General features: G+C 40.7%; 1 protein-coding gene across 3 annotated transcripts in view; it reads right to left on the bottom strand.

The window, feature by feature from the left end:
* Nucleotides 1–1,525: 1,525 nt before the first annotated feature.
* EXD1 (exonuclease 3'-5' domain containing 1) overlaps nucleotides 1,526–22,558 on the bottom strand; it is a 40,960-nt gene continuing 19,927 nt past the window's right edge. For all 3 annotated transcript variants that reach the window (XM_013993165.3, XM_021097503.2, XM_013993164.3), the window contains exons 7-12: nucleotides 19,632–19,718; nucleotides 11,184–11,288; nucleotides 10,635–10,715; nucleotides 9,224–9,367; nucleotides 8,334–8,525; nucleotides 1,526–2,998 (exon numbers count right to left, since the gene is read on the bottom strand). In XM_013993165.3, coding sequence (XP_013848619.1) covers nucleotides 2,351–2,998; nucleotides 8,334–8,525; nucleotides 9,224–9,367; nucleotides 10,635–10,715; nucleotides 11,184–11,288; nucleotides 19,632–19,718 — 1,257 coding nt within the window. In that variant the 3' untranslated portion in view covers nucleotides 1,526–2,350. The remainder of the gene's footprint in view (nucleotides 2,999–8,333; nucleotides 8,526–9,223; nucleotides 9,368–10,634; nucleotides 10,716–11,183; nucleotides 11,289–19,631; nucleotides 19,719–22,558) is intronic.

The following is a 22,558-nucleotide window of genomic DNA, read 5'->3' as shown; positions in this document are numbered from 1 at the left end:
GCTATTTCTTGGGCTGCTCCCGCGGCATATGGAGGTTCCCAGGCTAGGGGTTGAATCAGAGCTGTAGCCACCGGCCTACGCCAGAGCCACAGCAACCCACTGAGCAAGGGCAGAGACCGAACCCGCAACCTCATGGTTCCTAGTCGGATTCGTTAACCACTGCGCCACGACGGGAACTCCTAGGGATTTTTTTTTATACTCTGTCCAGCAAAGGACAGAACTTCATGGTAGGATCTGACCTCATGGAATTTAGGTAAGCAATCCAGGCTAGAATGAGGATATTAAGAAAAATGCAGTTCCATTTATATAAGCATTGCACTAAGAAAATACTGTTGTAAAAGCTAAAAGCCTCATTTGGTTCTGGGAATGAAAGTACCTCTCAGATAGCACTGTCCAATAGAACCTTCTGAAATGATGGCAATGTTCTATATCTGCAGTGTTCACATGGCAGCCTCTGGGTACATGGGACTGTTAACAACTGGACACATGGCAAGTGCAACTGACGAACTGTATTTTACATTTTATTTCAAATAATTTAATTTTAAATTAAAATAGCCACATTTAGTTAGCAGCTACCACACTGAGCAGCACAGCAAAGGTCCAACACAGTCCTATTGTTTTTTTTAAGTAGAGTCACAAAACGCACATAATGAAAGATGAATTTTTTTTTTAATGGCTGCACCTGTGGCACGTAGAAGTTCCCAGGCCCGGGATGGAAGCCAAGCCACAGCTGCAATTTACAATGCCACTGTGCCAGGCTAGTCAACTTCACAGCGACCTGAGCCACTGCAGTCGGAATAATCCTTTTTCTAAAAATATGAAGAACGTTATATTTTTCTTTGTAGCTATATATGTATGTATGTATGCATATATGTTGTGTGTGGTAACTTAATGATTCCATAAGAAGCTAAACCAATTCTATGAATTTTACAGAAATTATGCCCTTTCCAGAATACACCTAGATTAACTGCACTCTGGGACCAATCTGAAGGTGCATTCACTCAAGATGAACCAGAAACCATCTTGGCCTTAAATGACATTATAAACTACAATGTCAAACACAGCATTTTTAGGGTTCAGCTGACTTCTCTTAGGCCTGCCTTCATCTTAAGCCTACACCATATCTGGGCTCTGGATTTTGGAAGGCACAGCTGTTTTTTGTAGTTACTGTTTGGGGTTTTTTTGGCTGTGCCCACAGCATGAATAAGTTCCTGGGCCAGGGACTGAACCCACTCTACAGGAGTGATGCAAGCCACAGCAGTGGGGGACAATGTTGGATCCCTAACCATCAGGCCACCAGGGAACTCTGGCACGGCTGTTGTTTTAGTGAGACTCATGATAGAATCAACAAAAGCAGGCAAAGATGTTCCTAATTGTAGGCTGTCCCTAAGTTTCCCCTAAGTGCAATAAGTAATAGAGGCCTGTATAACAGCCAAATTACAGGTTTCCATGCTAGACCCTGAAATCCAGACATATTCCAATTTATTCCTACCCTCACCCAACGAAGAAAAATGAGAGATAACCATTATAGCCAAAACAGGTTTATTGGTTATTACACACAAAAGGATGTGAGTAACTTGCAATTATTCAATATAAAAAGGGCTCAATACAAGCTGCCTTCCTTTCACCCTAAGAAAACATACCAATTCCAGGCAAACTTGGAATCAAACTTCAAGTTTACATAATAGACATACTCTATAGAAGTTCCTGCTTTGTTAGGAAAATGGACAAAGCTCTTTCTAAAAGTAAATGGAATGAAAAGAAATTAAAACGGGGGTATTGATTTCTGCAATAACAACAACAACAGTTTGCCTTTGACAGAAGACAGATCATACATTTCAAATTCAAAAATAAATTTAATATTTTTCAGCTTTATTGATGTATAATTGGCAAGTTAATGTTAATATTTTAAAAAGGAAAAAAGTACCGGGAAAGTTGTCAGGTACCAATTTTTTTAAACTTATGGCTAAGAGTTTTACCAATCCCCTTCAAACCAGAAAAAACAACAAAAATTTTAAAGTATAGATTCTTTCAGATGCTAAGTCCAATATTTTTCCCTTCTTCAAACCATTTAAAGCCAAATTATGAGAAACAATTCAGTTTGGCCACAGGGAACAATTCTATACAGTGACATAATCAGTAAATTCAGTTCTTCCATTAATTAACGATTTATTCCATTCCTAATCAAATTCCAGGAACAGAGGAGCAAGCAAGAGAATATAATTTTCCCTGAAGACTGTGACTGAGACAAAACCAAATTTACAACATGAGAAACCTAAGCACTGAGGAAGGCCCTGATGGCAGAGGAAATAAGCCAACTTTATTGGCCTTAAGAACAAACTGCAGAACTCTAAGGCAGATTGAGAGAATCTGGATTTATCCAGGAATCTGTCTTCTCCAAAGCTGGGCAGGGAGGAAGTGTGGGAAGCACAGCTTTTCTAAAAGGATGAAAGATGTCACTTGGAGACACTCTGGTTTCCTGAGGAAGGGACCGAGACACTGAAACATCTTGTTTTGTACATTTCAGATCCTCCTCCTTTTCCACCATCAGTAATCGTTCTAGCTCTTCTTTCAAAGACAAACTTGTCTGAAATTCTTGTTTAGCTATCTTAAAGAGTTCTTTTTTAGTTACTCGCTGGTCCTTCGACCCCTCTGACTCAGGGCAGAGTTTGTTACTGGAATCCTCACTGGGCTCTTCCTTTATGGGAGGTAGATGTTGAGGTTCTGCTATGGTTTGTTTGCTCTTCAATTCTTCTTTTAGCAAATTTACATCCTCAGGAGATGTAAAAGTTGGAGCTTTATCTAGCCTAGAATTTTTACAAAGCAAGAAACCTTTTACTTTCCCTGCTGTCTCTGTCACAGATTTCTTTGGCTGTAATACTGTCCTTACTAGGAGTCCCTGTGAATTTACTCTATATTCTTTTGCAGCTCTCTCTCTGCGCTGCTTCTGGAAGTCCTTGAGTTGAAGCAGTTCCTGTGGAAGCTCCATACACGCAGGCTAAGAAAAGAAAATGAACACAAGTCTACTATAATCTCTAATAATGGGCCTTAGGCATTCCCATTGTAGCTCAGCAGTAATTAACCCAATTAGTATCCATGAGGACGTGGGTTTGATCCCTGGCCTCGCTCAGTGAGTTAAGGATTGGGTGTTGCTTAGAGCTGTGGTGTAGGTCACAGATGTGGATCAGATCTGGTGTTGCTGTGGTGTGGTGAAGGCCAGCAGCTGCAGCTCCAATTCAAAACCTAGCCTGGGAACTTCCATATGCTGCGGGGTTCGGCTCTAAAAAGACCAAAAAAAAGGGGGTGGGGGAGGGGCTTAAAATCCCTTCTACTATACTGAGTATTTGGCCTGCAAGGGTCTATTCAAATGCGTTCTTATGGCACCCTCTAGTGCCTGCAAGCATAGTAACACTATTTTTTGAGTAATTTAAATATTTTGAATACAGATTTGTGTGTTTTGTGCGTATATGTGTTTAACAATACATTTCAACCTCTGTCCAAGTACCTTAGCAGGTGCATCTTCTAAAAAGCAGCTTCTTGGAGTTCCCGTCATGGTTCAGCTTAAACAAATCCGACTAGGAAGCATGAGGTTGCGAGTTCGATCCCTGGCCTCACTCAATGGGTTAAGGATCTGGTGTTGCCTTGAGCTGTGGTATGGGTCGCAGATGCGGCTCGGATGCCACATTGCTGTGGCTGTGGCCAGCAGCTGTAGCTCCGATTTGACCCCTAGCCTAGGAATTTCCATATGCCAAGGATTTGGCCCAAAGAAAGAAAGAAAGAAAGAAAGAAAGAAAGAAAGAAAAAGAAAGAAAGAAAAGAAAAGAAAATAGCCTCTTGGTTACATGAGGCAAATAATTTTCCCAGGTTGCTTGCCCTTTGACTTTATTCACAGTATTTTTGCCACACAAACTTTTAAAAGTCAAATATATATGCATCTTTTATGAGAGCTGAGTAATTCTGTATTGCATAGAAAAGCACTCCCTAGAGTTCCCGTCGTGGCGCAGTGGTTAACGAATCCGACTAGGAACCATGAGGTTGCGGGTTGGGTCCCTGCCCTTGCTCAGTGGGTTAAGGATCCGGCGTTGCCATGAGCTGTGGTGTAGGTTGCAGACGCAGCTCGGATCCCGCGTTGCTGTGGCTCTGGCGTAGGCTGGTGGCTGCAGCTCCGATTCAACCCCTAGCCTGGGAACCTCCATATGCTGTAGGAGCAGCCCAAGAAACAGCAAAAAAAGACAAAATAAATAAATAAATAAATACGAACACATTCTAAAAAAAAAAAAAGAAAAGCACTCCCTCATACAACTTAAGAGCACAAAAGCAAAAATCTTAAAGTGAGCAAAGAACCTGAATAGACAATTTTCCAAAGAAGGCATTTAAATGGCCAATATGTACCTGAAAAGGTGTTCAACATCACTAGTCATCAGGGGAGTGCAAATCAAAACCACAATGAGATACTAAATCACACCTGTTTTTTTTGTTTTGTTTTGTTTTTTGTGTTTTTTTTTTTTTTTTTTTTTTTTTTTTTTTTTTTTTTTTGTCTTTTGTCTTTTGTTGTTGTTGTTGTTGTTGCTATTTCTTGGGCCGCTCCCGCGGCATATGGAGGTTCCCAGGCTAGGGGTTGAATCGGAGCTGTAGCCACCAGGCTACGCCAGAGCCACAGCAACGCGGGATCCGAGCCGCGTCTGCAACCTACACCACAGCTCACGGCAACGCCGGATCGTTAACCCACTGAGCAAGGGCAGGGACCGAACCCGCAACCTCATGGTTCCTAGTCGGATTCATTAACCACTGCGCCACGACGGGAACTCCTGTTTTTTTTTTTTTTTTGTCTTTTTGCTATTTCTTTGGGCCGCTCCCGCGACACATGGAGGTTCCCAGGCTAGGGGTCGAATCGGAGCTGTAGCCACCGGCCTACGCCAGAGCCACAGCAACGCGGGATCCGAGCGGTGTCTGCAACCTACACCACAGCTCACGGCAACGCCAGATCCTTAACCCACTGAGCAAGGGCAGGGACCCAACCCACAACCTCATGGTTCCTAGTCGGATTCGTTAATCACTGTGCCACGACGGGAACTCCACTAAATCACACCTGTTAAGATGGCTATTCTTGCAAAGACAGATAACATACATTGGTGAGAATGTAGAGAAAAGGAAACACATACTACTGATGGGAATGTAAACTGGTACAGCTACCACGGAAAACAGTATGGAGGTTCCTTAAAAATTAAAAATCAAACTATTACATGGTCCAGCAACCCCACAACTGGGTGCATATCTGAAAGATATGAAAACAGGATGGCAAAGGGATACATAAATTTCCCCGTTCATTGCAGCATTATTCAAAATAGTTAAGATAAGTAAATAACCTGTGTCTATCAACAGATAAATGGATAAAGATGCAGTGTATATTTACATAAAATAGAGTATTTTCAGTCATAAGAAGAAGGAAATTCTGCAATCTGCAAGAATATAGATGAACTGGAGGGTATTGTGCTAAGTGAAATAAGCCAGATAGAGGAAGACAAATACTGCATGATATCACTTATATATGAAATCCTAAAAACAAAAACTGATTTCATAGAAACAGAATAGAATGGTGGTTGCCAGAGGTTGAGGGAGATGGAAATAGGGAGACGTAGGTCAAAGGATACAAACTTTCAGTTTTAAGAAGAATGTTCTGAGAAGCTAACATACAGCATGATTACTACAGTTAATAGTCTCATATTATATGGTTCTTATCACAAAAGAACAAAAAGTTAGCTATGAGTTGATATGTGTTAATTATCTAGCTCTTGGTAATCACTCCACAATTTTTATGATGTCAAATCATCACAATGTACACTTTAAATATACACAATTTTGTCAACTACTCCTCAATAAATCTGGGGGAATATGTTCCCACTCTGAGATAATTTTCTTTAATATTATTTAAATATTATTTCTTTTACTATTTATTTTAACACTAGGTTTTTTCCATAAATTTTGTAATTCCAGGTTTTACATATGACTTGCTCTGTGGATTGATTCTGGAATAATGAAAAAGAGAGTCCAATTCTCATTCTCCTCTTCTCTTTCCTCAACTAACAATGGTTATTCAATTGCCTAAGTCAATTTACTGAATAACTGTCTTTTTCTCATTGACTGGGAATTCTACCTTTATCCTAGCCATTACTGGCATATATACTCTGTTCCATTTATCTGCCTGCACATGTATGTACCAGTTGCATTTAGCACAGACATATAATATGTTTTAATAACTGACAGGATTATTCTTACCTATGCTTATTTATTTCTATAAACACTATAATCAAAGTTGCCACCATAATTCTGGCTTTAATATTTCTCTTGGAATAAAGTTAAATTTAAAGTTAATTTAGGAATAGCTGATAGCCCAAAATACGTAGTGTTCCCATTCAAGTCCTCTTTTATGCCATTCAGTAATATTTTAACACCTTCTTCATCTCTATATTCCAATTTGTTATGTTTATTTTTAGATAATCTAATGTTGTAATAATTATAAATGAATTTTTTCTCACATTATATTTTCTAGCTGTGTATATGGATATAGGAAAGCCATTAAGTTTTATGTTCTATTTGTATCCATTCTACTATATTGCCTTTTTGTTTGTGGTAGTCTTTTTCAGTTGATTCTCCTCACTATTCAGCTATATCAAAGGCAAGTCATAAATCCTATTCTTCCCATTCCACTTTTATAGTTCATATTTTTTTTCCTAACCTCACTGGCTAATAGCTTCAAAAACTACTAAAGTAGTGGTGATAATTATCATTTAAAAAAATTTTTTTTTTCTTTTTGGCTACACCTGTGTAATGTAGACGTTCCCAGGCCAGGGAATGAACCTGTGCCACAGCAGCGACTCAAGCCACTGCAGTGAAAATACTGGAGCCTTAACACACTATACTACAAGAGAACTCCAAAAATAACTAATAAAATGTTAAATTTATGTTTCTTTGAAAGAAATTTTTGCAGTTCCCGTTGTGGTACAGCAGAAACGAATCCGACTAGGAACCATGAGGTTGTGGGTTCAATCCGTGGCCTCGCTCAGTGGATTCAGCATTGCCATGAGCTGTAGTATGGGTCACAGATGTGGCTTGGATCTGGCATTGCTGTGGTTCTGGCATAGGCCGGCAGCTGTAGCTTGATTACACTCCTATCTTGGGAATCTCCATATGCCGTGAGTGCAGTTCTAAAAAGCTAAATAAAAAAAATTTAAAAAAAGAAAAAAGGAGTTCCCATGGTGGCGCAGTGGTTGACGAATCCGACTAGGAACCATGAGGTTGTAGGTTCGATCCCTGGCCTTGCTCAGTGGGTTAAGGATCCGGCGTTGCCGTGAGCTGTGGTGTAGGTTGCAGATTCGGCTCGGATCCTCCGTTGCTGTGGCTCTGGCATGGGCCAGTGGCTACAGCTCCAATTGGACCCCTAGCCTAGGAATCTCCATATGCCATGGGAGCGGCCCTAGAAAAGGCCAAAAAAAAAAAAAAAGCCAAAAAAAAAAGCCAATAAAAAAAAAATTAAAATAAAAAAGATGATGGGGTAAGTTCGGAGTTCCCGTCGTGGCGCAGTGATTAACGAATCCAACTAGGAACCATGAGGTCGCAGGTTCGGTCCCTGCCCTTGTTCAGTGGGTTAACGATCCGGCGTTTCTGTGAGCTGTGGTGTAGGTTGCAGATGCGGCTCGGATCCCGTGTTGCTGTGGCTCTGGCGTAGGCCAGCGGCTACAGTTCTGATTCGACCCCTAGCCTGGGAACCTCCATATGCCGCAGGAGCGGCCCAAGAAAAGGCAAAAAGACAAAAAAAAAAAAAAAAAAAGAAAGGGTGGGGGAAAAACTGTAATTGCAATGTATACATGTAAGGATAACCTGACCCCCTTGCTGTACAGTGGGAAAATTAAAAATAAATAAATAAAAATAAAAATAAATTAAAAAAGCAAAAAAAAAAAAAGAAAGAAAAGAAAAAGAAAGAAATTTTTACTGGACACATAATTTGATATTGTGCAAAAGTTTGTACAATATTTTAAAAAGGACAGTATTTTCCAAGGACATCAATTTTTAGCTTTATTGAAATGCATATCACCAGTTGCATCATACAAAATAAATGTCAGTGACCAAAACAAACAAAAAGAACGCACACACACTCACAGTGAAAAAGTACTCAAGGAGATTAATTAAGTCAAAGGGATAGCCCCCTCAAGAGTATTTATCCCTAAGTCAGCCAAAAGAAAGTTGGCTGTGAAGGTTGGGTATTCCCTTGCCCACATGAGGAATAAGGCAGAAGTGGAAGTCCTGAAAGCACAGCTAGAGAAGATGCCACCTACCTCCATGCTGCCCAGCCGGTCTGCAGACCCTTCTCGGTAGGTGTTTAGGTAGCCATCCACAAGGGTGGTTAGGTCAGACATCATTTCATCCAGAAGTACCAAGCGAAGGGGGAGCAGGTAGGTAGCTTCCAGGGCCAAAATTTTTAGCAAAGAAGGTGAAAGAGGTCGTGTGAACCACAATTCTGGGTTTTCCTAGAGACACCAAACAATTTTCTCTGACTAGTAAGCAAGACTTTAAGGAAAATAATGGTTTATATAAGTGCTGATTAACTTAAAACAACATCACTGTCATTTTCTCTAATTATCACCTTCTACTTTCACACCATGGCCAGCCTTCTGAGAATACACACACACACACATACACACAATTATGTGTGTATACAGTGAGTGTGTGAATGTGATGGGGGAAAGACGCAGGGGAGGAAGGGAGAAAGAGAGAGGGGAAAGGGGGGAGAGAGAGAGATTAGGACTTACTCAAAGCTGGAGGCAGCAAAATTGGTTATGTAGCAAAAACTGCAGCTAATATGGTCATGAACTAAGTGTGCATGTAAGGCTATTAGAAGCTAGAGAAAATCTACCTTACTTTGGAAGAAATAATTGGCATAATTTTTGTTCCACTGCCTTAATCCAAATTCCTAATAAAATGCCCATTTGTCCAACATGAAAATTTATTTCAGAGTGTTTTTTAATTGATAAACAATGAATCTGGATACTGACTTTTATCCACTTGAGACCACAAACATATTGTTCCATTTTGGAACAACTAAGACTCTGGCAGCACTCATATGCTTACCTAGCAGCTGTCACTTCTCTATATAATATGCTGATAATCCCACTCACAAGACACCAGAAAAAATTTAATGTTATATGTCACATCCTTTAATACTTACCTGAATCCGTTTCTGTCTTTCTTCCAGAAAGGAGAGATATTTAGGGGCTATTTTAAGGTGTCTGATTAAACTCTCCTGTAAAGTACTGATGCAGTTTGGAAGAAAGCCACCTGTTTCCATGGAAAACTGAAGGACATCTGCTACCTGTGGCATTAAAAAGACATAGATAAGTCTGTAGAATATATAAAGAGAGCTATCTTATGACAGAAATAGCAGAAATATATTTAGAGAAATGTCTTGAAATTCCATTTTTCCCAAGGACGCACATGATAGACAATGCCATCAGAAAATTTAGTGGTTTTATGGATCTTACAACCAAACCAGAAACCCAGATCAGCTCTAAGATCTAGTATAGCCTAGGAATTCCTCTTTACTCTAGGTCCTTTAGACCACAGAAAAATCACATAACTTCAGGCTATTTGGGGCCAGAATAGGCTTCAGAGGCATATTGAGGACAACCTGCATTCCTGAACTAGATGCCAATTAGCCATTAGCCTTAACTGATACACATGTGGTAAAGGCATAAATGTGACTGTCTACCTCACACTGAGTACTGTGTCAAATTTCCAAATGACCACAAAATTGTTCAATTTCCTGAATATAACATAACATGGAGCTCGCTTCTTTTGTTTGTTTGGAGGTTTTTCTTGCTTTTTTTTTTTTAGGGCTGCACCCGCAGCATATTGGAAGTTCCCAAGCTAGTGGTCAAATCGAGCTACGACTGCCAGCCTACGCCGCAGACCCAGCAACATGTGATCTGAGCTGCATCTGTGACCTACACCACAGCTCACAACAATGCCTGATCCCTGACTCACTGAGCAAGGCCAGGGGTTGAACCTGCATCCTCATGGATATTAGTGGGATTCATTTCTGCTGTGCGGCAGGGGGAATTCCCTTTTGTTTTGTTTTGTTTTGTTTTTTATTTTTGGCTGCTCTCACATCATGTGGAAATTTCCTCACCAGGGATCGAACCTGTGCTATAGCAGTGACCTGAGCCGCTGCAATGACAACACTGGATCCTGAACCTACTGAGCCACAAGGCAACACTAGAATGTGCAGCTTGCTTCTTTTTTTTCCCTTTAAAAAAATTCAATGAATTTTATTATATTTATAGTTGTACAACCACCATCACAACCTAATTTTAGAATGTTTCCATCCCAAGGAGGTTGCTTCTTATTTGACAAATTCTAGAGCAAAGTGTTGGGGAAAAAACCCTAAATACCTATAAGTAACTTTTATGGAGTGCTTCTACAGTTCATCAAATGTTCTCACATACTGTGCAAACATCTTACATGAGAAGTGAGCAGGAATGAGGCACACATAACAAGATTTTCAATCATTCATCAGACAAGGCTTATTTTCTATAAGAGTTATAGACACTGGATTGAATCCACTGTTTTCAAGTACATACCTGTGTGTCAAAGACATTATTCAGTAAAATCCCGTACTGATGAGAGAGACAGTCAGAAAGCCAACGACAATCATGGATAACCTAAGGAACCAGAAGACATAGACAGAGTTACTAGAACCTGATTGATTATTCTTTTTTCTTTTTTTTCCTTGAGTTTTCAATGGTTTAATTATTAAAATAGTAGGAAAAACAGTGCAGGTTCAAATAACACAAGGTGAATAACATATTTGGTATTTATCTGAGACTTTTTAAATTTATGGTCAAACTTGTGGCATGTGGAAGTCCCTAGGCTAGAGACTTAATCTGAGCCATAGATGCAGCAACACTAGATCCTTTAACCCAACTGTGCTGGGCCAGATATTGAACCTCTGCCTCTACAGTGACCTGAGCCAATGCAGTCAGATTCCTAATCCACTGTACCTTGATGGGAACTCTCATCTAAGTCATTTAGGAAAATCCAAACCAGTATTTTGCCCCCAGGTAATCAATTTCCACTGGCTGACTCTGGCTGTTATTCTTACTAGCAGAGACATCAGGTTACACACTCACCTTCAAAATTCTTTTGTCTTCTAATACCATTTGAAGTCCATTGTTGAAAGCGCGACTTCCCAGAAGCAAAATGTCAAATAAGTAAACTCGGCTATTTGTGGCTACCTACAATAAACCATCCAGACACACTTAAGAAAGAACTAGGGAAGGGGATCTCAGGATCAAGAAACACTCGTGAGGGAGTTCCTGGGTGGCCTAGCAGGTAAAGATCCAGCACTGCCACTGCTGTGGCTTGGGTCACAGCTATGGCCCAGGTTCCTTCCCTGGCCTAGTCACAGCTATGGCCCAGGTTCATTCCCTGGCCACAGACATGTGCCCCCCTGCCCACACAAAAAAAAAAATAAAGAGAAAGAGAGAAAGAAGATCTCTGTCCTCTAGCAGTTTAAAACCAGCAACTAATGCACTGGCACAAATAGTAAGATGTGAAATACTGCTGTTACAATCAATTTCATACAATGATAAGAATTCTAGATTGTTTCTGATCACAAAAGTTACAAAGACCATACAGCTGTACAGGATCATGTACTGAATCAAAGAATGAAGGCAAGAACAGATCCAAATAGGTCAAAGAGCCAGCCACATGACAGTCTGAGGCTGTTTGTCATTTTAGGGGCTCACTGTTGATACAGCTATAATTACCAGGCCTACCTGGCACCCAGTCTCAGATCTTTCATGTTGTCTGCTAGATATCTAAAACGGTCAATCCCTGCTGCTTCTCTACTTTCTTTTTGACCATGCCTGTGGCATGCATAAGTTCCAGGGCCAGGGACTGAACTTACGCCACGGCAATGACTCAAACCACTGCAGTGACAATGCTGGATCCTTAACCCAATGAGCCACCCAGGGAATTCCATCTACCTCTTTTTTTTTTTTCTTTCTTTTTTTTTTTTTTTAATAGGGTTGCACCCACAGCATATGGAGGTTCCCAGATTAGGGGTCAAATTGGAGCTGTAGCTGCCAGCCACAGACACAGCTACACGGGATCTGAACCAAGTCTGCGACCTATACCATAGTTCACAAAATGCCAGATCACTGACCCTCGGAGCAAGGCCAGGGATCGAACCTGTGACCTCAGGGTTACTAGTTGGATTCGTTTCCACTGTGTCACAACGGGAACTCCTCTAAATATCTCTTTAAGTATAAAAATTGAGCAGACATAGAAGTTTGGAAAATAATTCTCTGCTAAACTGTAAAGTCTGTGAGAGAAGAGATTATGTCAGACTCATCACTCATACCTGAAGCAACAACTGAAAGAGAGCCAGACACATGGATGGCTGTGATACATCTCTTTAGTAAATCAGTGCATCATGCTGTACAACACACCTTTCCATTTTTTTACATACAAAAAATATGTTGGACTCTAATAATATGCATTCAAATCTATATCCCACTTTTTCCCCTCGTAAACTTTTCTGTATTTCACTTCTATGTTTCACTAATTTTTGGCAGCCCCATCAGACCTATCAAATGTACTGTAATGTGTCCTATTGCTAATTATTTAAGTAGTTTCTTTTTTTTTTTTTTTGTCTTTTTGCCATTTCTTGGGCCGCTCCCACGGCATATGGAAGTTCCCAGGCTAGGGGTCCAATCGGAGCTATAGCTACCGGCCTACGCCAGAGCCATAGCAATGTGGGATCCTAGCCGCGTCTGCAAACTGCACCACAGCTCAAGGCAATGCCGGATCCTTAACCACTGAGCAAGGCCAGGGATCGAACCCGCAACCTCATGGTTCCTATTGGGATTCGTTAACCACCGCGCCACCATGGGAACTCCCTATTTAAGTAGTTTCTGACTGTTCACCACTAAAAATGATGGCGAGATGAATAGGTTCTCATAGAATTTTTCCTCATACTTTAAATTATTTAGAATAGATTCCCAGATTTGAATAATCCTAAGAAGTGGGCCAAAGGAAATAAAAAACTTTATGACTATTAACAAATATTTGCTACCTTCATCTTAAGACATAATTTTTTTTTTCCCTTCTTAGGGGCACACCCACGGCATATTGAAGTTCCCAGGCTAGGGGTCAAATCAGAGCTACAGCTGCTAGCCTAGGCCACAGCCACAGCATCTCAGAATTCAAGGCACGTCTGTGATCTACACCACAGCTCATGGCAACGCTGGATCTCCAACCCACTGAGTGAGGCCAGGGATCGAACCTGTATCCTCATGGATGTTAGTAGGACTCACTTCCACTGTGCCACAACAGGAACTCCAAGGCATAATATTATATCTGAAAGTATTTGACCACAGATGAAGGTTAAACATTTATATAATTTAAAGTTAAAGAAAAGCAGTGGGAAATACTGACAGAAAGAGAGTAGGTTAGGAAAAACAAGACAGAACAAAGAAAGAAACATATACAATAAAATAAAGGCTTAGGAATTAAAGGTGCCAGATGCTAAGAAAAGTGAGGAGCTGGAAATAGGGGGATGGGCTGGAGGTCTGTATAAGAAGAAATAAGCCTCCAGGTTATCCTTTCCACTCCCATGGAGGACAGAAGATATATCCTCTGGATAAATTCAACCAGAGAGGCTCTAGGGTTGGGGGTATAAGATATAGAAGAGGGCAGGGGGGTCAGTAATGGACTGAAAAATGAGTCTGCACACTGAATTGTGAGCCTCAGACCTCTACCCTTATAGCTTCTAGCTTGAGAACACCGCCTGCATTGCAACAGGAGGACAGAGGGCTCCAGAGGAGATGGCTTCAAGACAAAAATACAACACAGATTATCAGGATAGATATATATATGTGAAAAAATTATACTGAGGAGAAAATATAGGAAGGCTTAATCACAAGTGCAAGGAATAAAAAGCTAGTATGGGAGTTCCCGTCGTGGCACAGTGGTTAACGAATCCGACTAGGAACCATGAGGTTGCGGGTTCGGTCCCTGCCCTTGCTCAGTGGGTTAATGATCCGGCGTTGCCGTGAGCTGTGGTGTAGGTTGAAGACGCGGCTCGGATCCCGCGTTGCTGTGGCTCTGGCGTAGGCTGGTGGCTACAGCTCCGATTCAACCTCTAGCCTGGGAACCTCCATATGCCGCGGGAGCCGCCCAAGAAATAGCAACAACAACAACAACAACAACAACAACAAAAAGACAAAAGACAAAAAAAAAAAAAAAAAAGCTAGTATGATGAGGCAATTTTCAATTCTATGAAAAACAAAAAATTGTGCAAGAAAAGAAATAATCTGACTGACTCAATAAAGAGTGATGGCTATACAGTCATAATCATATACAGCCTGAATCCTGTCTTAACCAAAAACTGGGATACAACTTCTGAAAAAAAAACTAATTCAAAAAGAAATACATACCCCCAGTGTTTACAGTAGCATTATTTACAATTGCTAAAACATAGAAACAACTTAAATGTCCAATAACAGATGAATGGATAAAGATGTGGTATACACACACACACACACACACACACACAGGGTGGAATATTACTCAGCCATAAAAAGCATGGAATTTTGCTATTTGCAACAACATGAATGAAGACTTGGAGGGCATTATGCTAAGTGAAATAAGTCAGAGAAATACTGTATGAAAAGTAAAAAAATACTAGAAACTGGTAAACATAACAAAAGAAAAGCAGACTCACAGATATAGAGAACAAACTAGTGGTTGCGAGAAGTTCCCTTGTGGTATAATGGGTTAAGATCTGGTGTTGTCACTGCAGCAGCTTGGGTTGCTGCTATGATTCGGGTTCAATCCCTGGCCCAGGAACTTCCACATGCCGTGGGCGTGGCCAAAACGAAACAAAAAAACTTGTGGTTGTCAGTCAGGGTTGGGGGTGGAATATAGGGGTGGGAGAGTAGGAGGTACAAATCGCTAGGTGTAAGATAGGCTCAAGGAAGGATGACATCATGCCATTTGCAGCAACATGGATGGAACTAGAGAATCTCATCCTGAGTGAAATGAGCCAGAAAGACAAAGACAAATACCATATGATATCACTTATAACTGGAATCTAATATCCAGCACAAATGAACATCTCCTCAGAAAAGAAAATCAATCATGGACTTGGAGAAGAGACTTGTGGTTGCCTGATGGGAGGGGGAGGGAGTGGGAGGGATCGGGAGCTTGGGCTTATCAGTCACAACGTAGAATAGATTTACAAGGAGATCCCGCTGAATAGCATTGAGAACTATGTCTAGATACTCATGTTGCAACAGAAGAAATGGTGGGGGAAAAACTGTAATTGTAATGTTTACATGTAAGGATAACCTGACCCCCTTGCTGTACAGTGGGAAAATAAAATTAAAAAAAAAAAAAAAAAAAAGATAGGCTCAAGGATGTATTGTATGACATGGGGAATATAGCCAATAGTTTTGTAATAACTAATGAAAGTAACCTTTAAAACTGTATAAAAATTAAAAAATTTTTAAATTTGGATATAACCAAATTGGGAGGCTCTAGGGAGGTTTGGGTGCTATAATGGGGAAAAATATTTAGAATAATAAAAGTTGATTTCAAAACTAATGAATAAAGAGAGAGCAATTAGTATACTAGCAGAGAAAGGAAAACAGTAGAAACATTTCAACATGTTAGAAGCAGTTGCCTCTGTACTTTTTTGTGTCTTCTTCCCTGTTTTGTTTTGTTTTGTTTTGTCTTTTTGCCTTTTCTGGGGCCGCTCCTGCAGCATATGGAGGTTCCCAGGCTAGGGGTCTAATCAGAGCTGTAGCCAATGGCCTACGCCAGAGCCACAGCAACGTGGGAATGGGAATCCGAGCCGCGTCTTCAACCTACACCACAGCTCACAGTAACGCCGGATCCTTAACCCACTGAGCAAGGGCAGGGATCGAACCCGCAACCTCATGGTTCCTAGTCGGATTCGTTAACCACTGCGCCACGACGGGAACTCCCTTCCCTGGTTTTTGAAGCTGCTACCAGGGGATGCCCCTTGATGGTGTGGCTCTGGTGGCCAGTGATGCTTGTATTCCTGGGTCCCAATGGGACTATGGCAATGGAAAAGACAGTTCTTGGCAGGCTACCACCCCCGCAAGGCACTGCCCAGACAGTGGACTGAGGCCCATTCTCCAGTCTTTCTGTGAGGAAGGGTTCTTTGCTTGTCCTAGAGCTTTGACCTGAGGGGCAGGCTTCAGGGTTTGTACATGATAATGGCCTAGGGAGCACAAGCTGCGGACTCCACCTTGATGCTTTTCCTTGTTCCAGCTCACCTATATTACCCAGGAGCCCTGATTTCTGCAACTGCCATTCAGGGCACACCTCCAGGTGGCCTAGTTCTGTTGGCCAGCAGGGTTTATGCCTGTAGTCCCATAGGATTTCACATATTTGCATGCTTTAAAAAGCTGATGCCTGGAGATAATCCCCTCACCCTGAATCTAGGCACTGAGATCCCCCCCTCTGCAACACTGATAGGTCTTGGCACATCCTCAATTACCAGGGACTAAAAATATAATAGGGTGCTTGGAGTTCCCATTGTGGCTCAGCAGAAAGGAATCTTACTAACATTCATGAGGACACAGGTTTGATCCCTGGCCTTGCTCAGTGGGTTAAGGTTCCGGCCTTGCCATGAGCTATGGTGTAGGTCGCAGATGTGGCTTGGATCCCACGTTGCTGTGGTTGTGGCTTAGGCCAGAAGCTAAAGCGCCAATTAGACCCCTAACCTGGGCACCACCATATGCCACAGATGCAGCCCTAAAAAGACAAAAAAAAAAAAAAAAATAGGCTGCTTGGACAAACACAGAGATTTGAAAAAAAACAAGAGCTGAGGCAGGGTTGAATGACAGGTTCATCTCCTATAGGAGGCCACTCCTTCAAGACTGGGAGGAGTGGTTGTTTCATCTACTGTATAGAAACCAAAAAAGATGCAGAAACAGAGGAATACATTCCAAATGAATGAACACGATAAAACCTCAGAAAGAAAATCATAATGAAATGGAGCTAAGTAATTTACCTGATAAAGAGTTCAAAGTAATGGTCATAAAGATGCTAGCCAAACTGGAAAAAAGAATGGATGAACACCTCAACAAGAGATGGAAAATATAAGAAAGTACCAAATAGAAATCACAGACCTGAAAAATACAATAACTGAACTGAAAAATAATACTAGATAAAGCAGAAGAAAGGATCAGTTAACTCAAAGATAGGGCAATAAAACTAACCCATTCAGAGCAGCAAAAAGAAAAAACAATGTGGAAAAAAAGTAAAGCTAGCTTAAGGGTCTTGTGGAACAATATCAAATGGTCAAACATTCCTATCACAGGGCTCCCAGAAGGAGAATAAAGTGAAAAATGTAAATAAAATAATGTTTGTCAAAGTACTTTGTCAACTATAAAGTGCTGTAGACATGTAGTTTAACAACCTTGCTATTGGAGTCTTTTTTTTTTTAAAAAAAAAAAAAAGCAGGAGTTCCATCTGTGGTGCAATGGGTTAAGAATCCAACTGCTGCTCATTCGCCCGTGAACACTTGGTTCTTTCCATGTTTTGGCTATTATAAATAATGCTGCAATATTAAAATGGGAATGTAGGAATGTCTTCAAGATCCTGTCTTCATTTCCTTTGGGTATATAACAGAAGTGGAATTGCTAAACCATATGGTAGTTTTATTTTTAATTTTTTTGTCTTTTTATGGCCGCACCCACAGCATATGGAAGTTCCCAATTCTAGGGGTCGAATCAGAGTTGTAGCTACCAGCTCACACCCCAGCAACAACCAGATCCTAAGCCGAAGCTTACAGCAATGCTGGATTCTTAACCCACTGAGCAAGGCTATGGATCGAACCTGCATCCTCATGGATATTAGTTGGCTTCTTAACCCACTGAGCCACAGTGGGAACTCCTATTTTTAATCTGAGGACCCTCCATACTGTTTCTATAGTGGCTCCGCCAATTTACATTCCCACCAACAGTGCACAAAGGTTCCCTTTTCTCCATATACTCACTAGCACTTATCTCTTATCTTTTTCTTTTCTTTTTTTTATGGCCTGAGGCATATGGAAGTTCCCAGGCTAGGAACTGAGTCAGAGCTGCTGCTGTCAGTCTGTGCCATGCCACAGCAACACTGGATCTGAGCCGAATCTGTGACCTATGCCCCAGCCTATGGCAACACCTGACCCTTAACCCACTGAGCAAGGCCAGGGATCCAACTTGCATCCTCACAGAAACTATGCTGGGTTCTTAACCTGCTGAGCCACAATGGGAACTCCTGTCACATCTTTTTTGTAACAGCTAACAGGTATGAAGTGATATTTCATTGTGGCTTTGATTTGTATTTCCCTGATGATTAGTGATTAGGTACAGTACCTTTTCATGTACCTGTTGGCATTTTATATATCTTCTTTGGAAAAATGTCTATTCAGTTCCTTTGCCCATTTTTAAATTGGATTATTTGCAGGGGGGTTTTGCTGTTGAGTTGTATAAGGTCCTTGTATATTTTGGCTATTAACCCCTTATCAGCTATATGGTTTGTAAATATTTTCTCCCATTCCATAGATTAGTTTTTCATTTTGCTGATCCTTCTTTTGATGTGTAGAAGCTTTTTAGTTTGATGTAGTCCATACTGTTTATTTTTGTTGCTTGTGGAGGTTCATTTTAAATAATTTGCATTTGTGCTGCTAACTCAAACCTAGTCACCTAAAAGCTAAGGTTCAGGGAGTTCCCTAATGGCCTAGCAGGTTAAGGATCCTGCTTTGTCACTGCTGTGGCACGAGTCCCTGCTGTGGTGCAGGTTTGATCCTCGACCCAGGAACTTCCATATGAGCAGTGGACATGGCAAACAAACAAGCAAATAAATAAATAAAGGTTAAGGTTTACCTAGAAAGCACATGGGAACAAGAGAGAGGCGATCTAATCCCTGAGCATAACTGAGCTTGACACCTCCATTCCCTTTTCTTTGAGAAGGCAAACATTCCAGAGTTTCAAGAGGACAGACTGCCAATCCTAATAAAAATATTCCAGTACGCTGAGGTAGGTCCTGACTCCAGGGATGGAAGACATTGGTTGGGAATTTAGTTGGCTTTCTTGTCCCTCTGCCCCTTAAATTCTGATGTGGCTGAGTTTGATCCAAAGGTGGTTACCATCCTCCAGCTATTCAAGGCTCACTACAAACTTCTCTGGATAAAATAAGGACCCTCCTGACATCTCCTTGATCCAGGAAAATGAAAATGATGTGGCAGAAACCTACTGTGGAAAGCTGCCATCCAGAAGGAAAGACTGAAATTCTCCATATATTTAAGGTGAGAGCATGAGGCTGGGAAAGAAGACCTCAAGCAGAGCCTATGAGACAGGAATGATGATGACAAAAATTAAATCTATAAAGAGAAGTTCTTCCTCTTGAAAAGAATAAACTGAATATAATAAAACTGAAAGACATTCCAAACAAGTTATAGGACAGTGCAACTGGGCTGATATAAAAAAGATATTAAAATAAACTTACCAGTTAATCTACAATTATTTCAAAATAAAAAGCTTTAAGAAATGTTTTACCTGAAGCCAACACAGTTTCCCATGACGACACACATTAGCTCCTTCTGCCGCTACACTCAGTACACTTTGCTTCTTGACGTGGAGCATCTAGTGAGAAAAGGAAGAAAATAAAAATCTCTAGGGAATAAATACTGTAATTAGGACATCATGAATGGCATAAGTAAAATGGTGAGAAACAAAGTGGATCATATTTTTTTAAACTTACAAAATTTGACTAATCCAAAACACGTGTCTGCACAACACACACACACACACACACACACACACACACACACACCACTGAATGCTTTTGATTTGCTTTTCAGTGTGCATAAAATTATTCCACAACTGGAAAATACATTGATTCATATCGCAAATGCTAGTAAGAGCTGAAAACTCAGATAGCTTTTGTTACCATTGATGTTACAATGAAAGATTTCTAGTCTTTATGACGAGATTCCCCCATGCAAAGAACAGTGACCTAACATGGCAATTACTCTACCTAAGGGCAACTCATGCAGTGCCTGAGTCTCACAGTATCTACTGTTCAGAATGAGAGAAACATGGATTCAATTGTTAAAGTCTTAGATTCATTAAATTACTGAAAACCGACATAGTAGTATCCCAGAAACACATGCTGTTCCTGATTATCTATAACCTTATCATATTTTAAAACATTATACAATTCTAAAATCCTTAATTCATAATTCATGAAAATAACTATATGGCACAAGATTCTCCCAATTTTACAGGTAGATAAAATACTCAAGAAAAGGAAGGTGCAGTAATTTACTCTAGCACGATATCTTTCTTTACAGAACATAAAGTGTTCTACAGTCTAAGTATCTTTCATCAATGATGAAAAAAGGGGGACTAAATTCCAGTTCTGTCCTCAACAAGAAAGCTGTAAAACCAGGATAAGAATGTCCAACTCCTCTTTAAATTTCCAGAGCAAAGATTTTATCCTGCATTTTTGTTATTGTTATCAAGGACCCTTTAAAGAATCTGTTGATAGACATTGCCAATAAGCACATGAAAAGATGCTCAATATTTTTTTTTAGGGCTTCATCTGTGGCATACAGAGGTTCCCAGGCTAGGGGTTGCTACACTATAGCAACGCCAGATCTGAGCCGTGTCTGCAACCCACACCACAACTCACAGCAATGCTGGATCCTTAATCCACCGAGCGAGGCCAGGGATCGAACCTGCGTCCTCATGGATGCTAGTCAGATTCATTTCTACTGAGCCATGATGGGAACCAAGATGCTCAATATTATCAGCCTTCAGGGAAATGCAAATCATAACCACAATGAAATACCACTTCACACCATTAGGATGACTATAATTAAAATGACAGGTATCAAGAAGTGTTGATGAGAATGTGGAGAAATTAGAATCCTCATACCCAGCTGGTAGGAAAGTAAGGGTGCAATAGTTTTGGAAAACAGTATGGCCAATTCTCAAAAAGTTAAAAACAGAGTTACTATATAAGCCAGCAGTTCCATTCCTAAATATCTAATCAAGAGAAAAAGAAACATATGTCAGCACAAAAACTTGTACATGAATGTTCATAGCAACATTATTCATAATAGCCAAAAGTAGAAACAACCCAAATGTCAATCTCATGGTGAAAGAATAAATGAAACGTGGCACATCCACATAATGGAATATTATTTGGCAATAAAAATAAGTAAAAAACTGATACATGCTATAACATAGAGAAGCCTTGAAAATATCATGCTAGGCAAAAGAAGTCAAGCCAGTCACAAATGACCACACACATTGTATGATTCCATTTATATTGAAATGTCCTAAACAGACAAATCCATAGGGGCAGAAAATAGATTAGTGGTTGCCAGGGGTTAGGGAACTGAGGAGGGATTGGAATATTGAGTTTCCTTTTCAGGTATTAAAACTGTGCTATAATTCATCGTGGTGATAGATGTACAACTCTGTGAATAGGCTAAAAGCCAGTGAAGTGTATGTTTTATTTATTTATTTATTTTTATTTTTTTTGTCTTTTTTTGCTATTTCTTTGGACCGCTCCCACGGCATATGGAGGTTCCCAGGCTAGGGGTCCAATCGGAGCCGTAGCCACCGGCCTACACCAGAGCCACAGCAACGCGTGATCCGAGCCGCGTCTGCAACCTACACCACAGCTCACGGCAACGCCGGATCGTTAACCCACTGAGCAAGGGCAGGGACCAAACCCGAAACCTCATGGTTCTTAGTCGGATTCGTTAACCACTGCGCCACGACGGGAACTCCTGAAGTGTATGTTTTAAACTGGTAAACTTTATAGCATGTCAATTATATTTCAGTATAGCTGTTTTTAAAAAATCTGTTAAGGAGCTCCCGTTGTGCCTCAGCAAGTTAATAATCTGATTAGTATCCATGAGGATGCAGGTTCAATCCCTGGTCTTGCTCAGTGGGTTAAGGATCAGGGCTTGCTGCAAGCTGCAGCACAGGTCACAGATGCGGCTTGGATCCCTTGTGGCTGTGGCGTAGGCCTGCAGCTGCAGCTCTGATTCAAACCCTAGCCTGGGAACATCCATACACTGTAGGTGTGGCCCTAAAAGGAAAAGAAAAATCTGTTGAAAGCTAACTCTCCCTTAAAATGTGCACCTGTGTATACATGAGCATAACCTTGCATTCTTTTTTTAATTTTTTTTTACCATTCACTGTAGATGAATTAATGCTGTAATGTATACACATATGTATGTGCCATTCCATGTAGAGACAAGATTTTAAGTCTAATCTTTGGGGCCTTTCCTTGGTGTCCAGGGTCAACTGCCAACTGTCTACAGTGCTGAGGATGGCCATGACTCTGCCTTGTGCTCCAGTTTTTTTTTGTTTGTTTGTTTTTTGTTTTTTTTTTTTTGTCTTTTTGCTATTTCTTGGGCTGCTCCTGCAGCATATGGGAGGTTCCCAGGCTAGGGGTCTAATCG

The sequence above is a fragment of the Sus scrofa genome, chromosome 1 (assembly GCF_054392235.1).
Source record: "Sus scrofa isolate SSC_HxYL_T2T_F1_AM1 chromosome 1, Sscrofa_HxYL_maternal_Yorkshire_Landrace_v2.0, whole genome shotgun sequence".
NCBI lineage: Eukaryota > Metazoa > Chordata > Mammalia > Artiodactyla > Suidae > Sus > Sus scrofa.
This window is presented reverse-complemented; position numbering and strand designations above follow the sequence as displayed.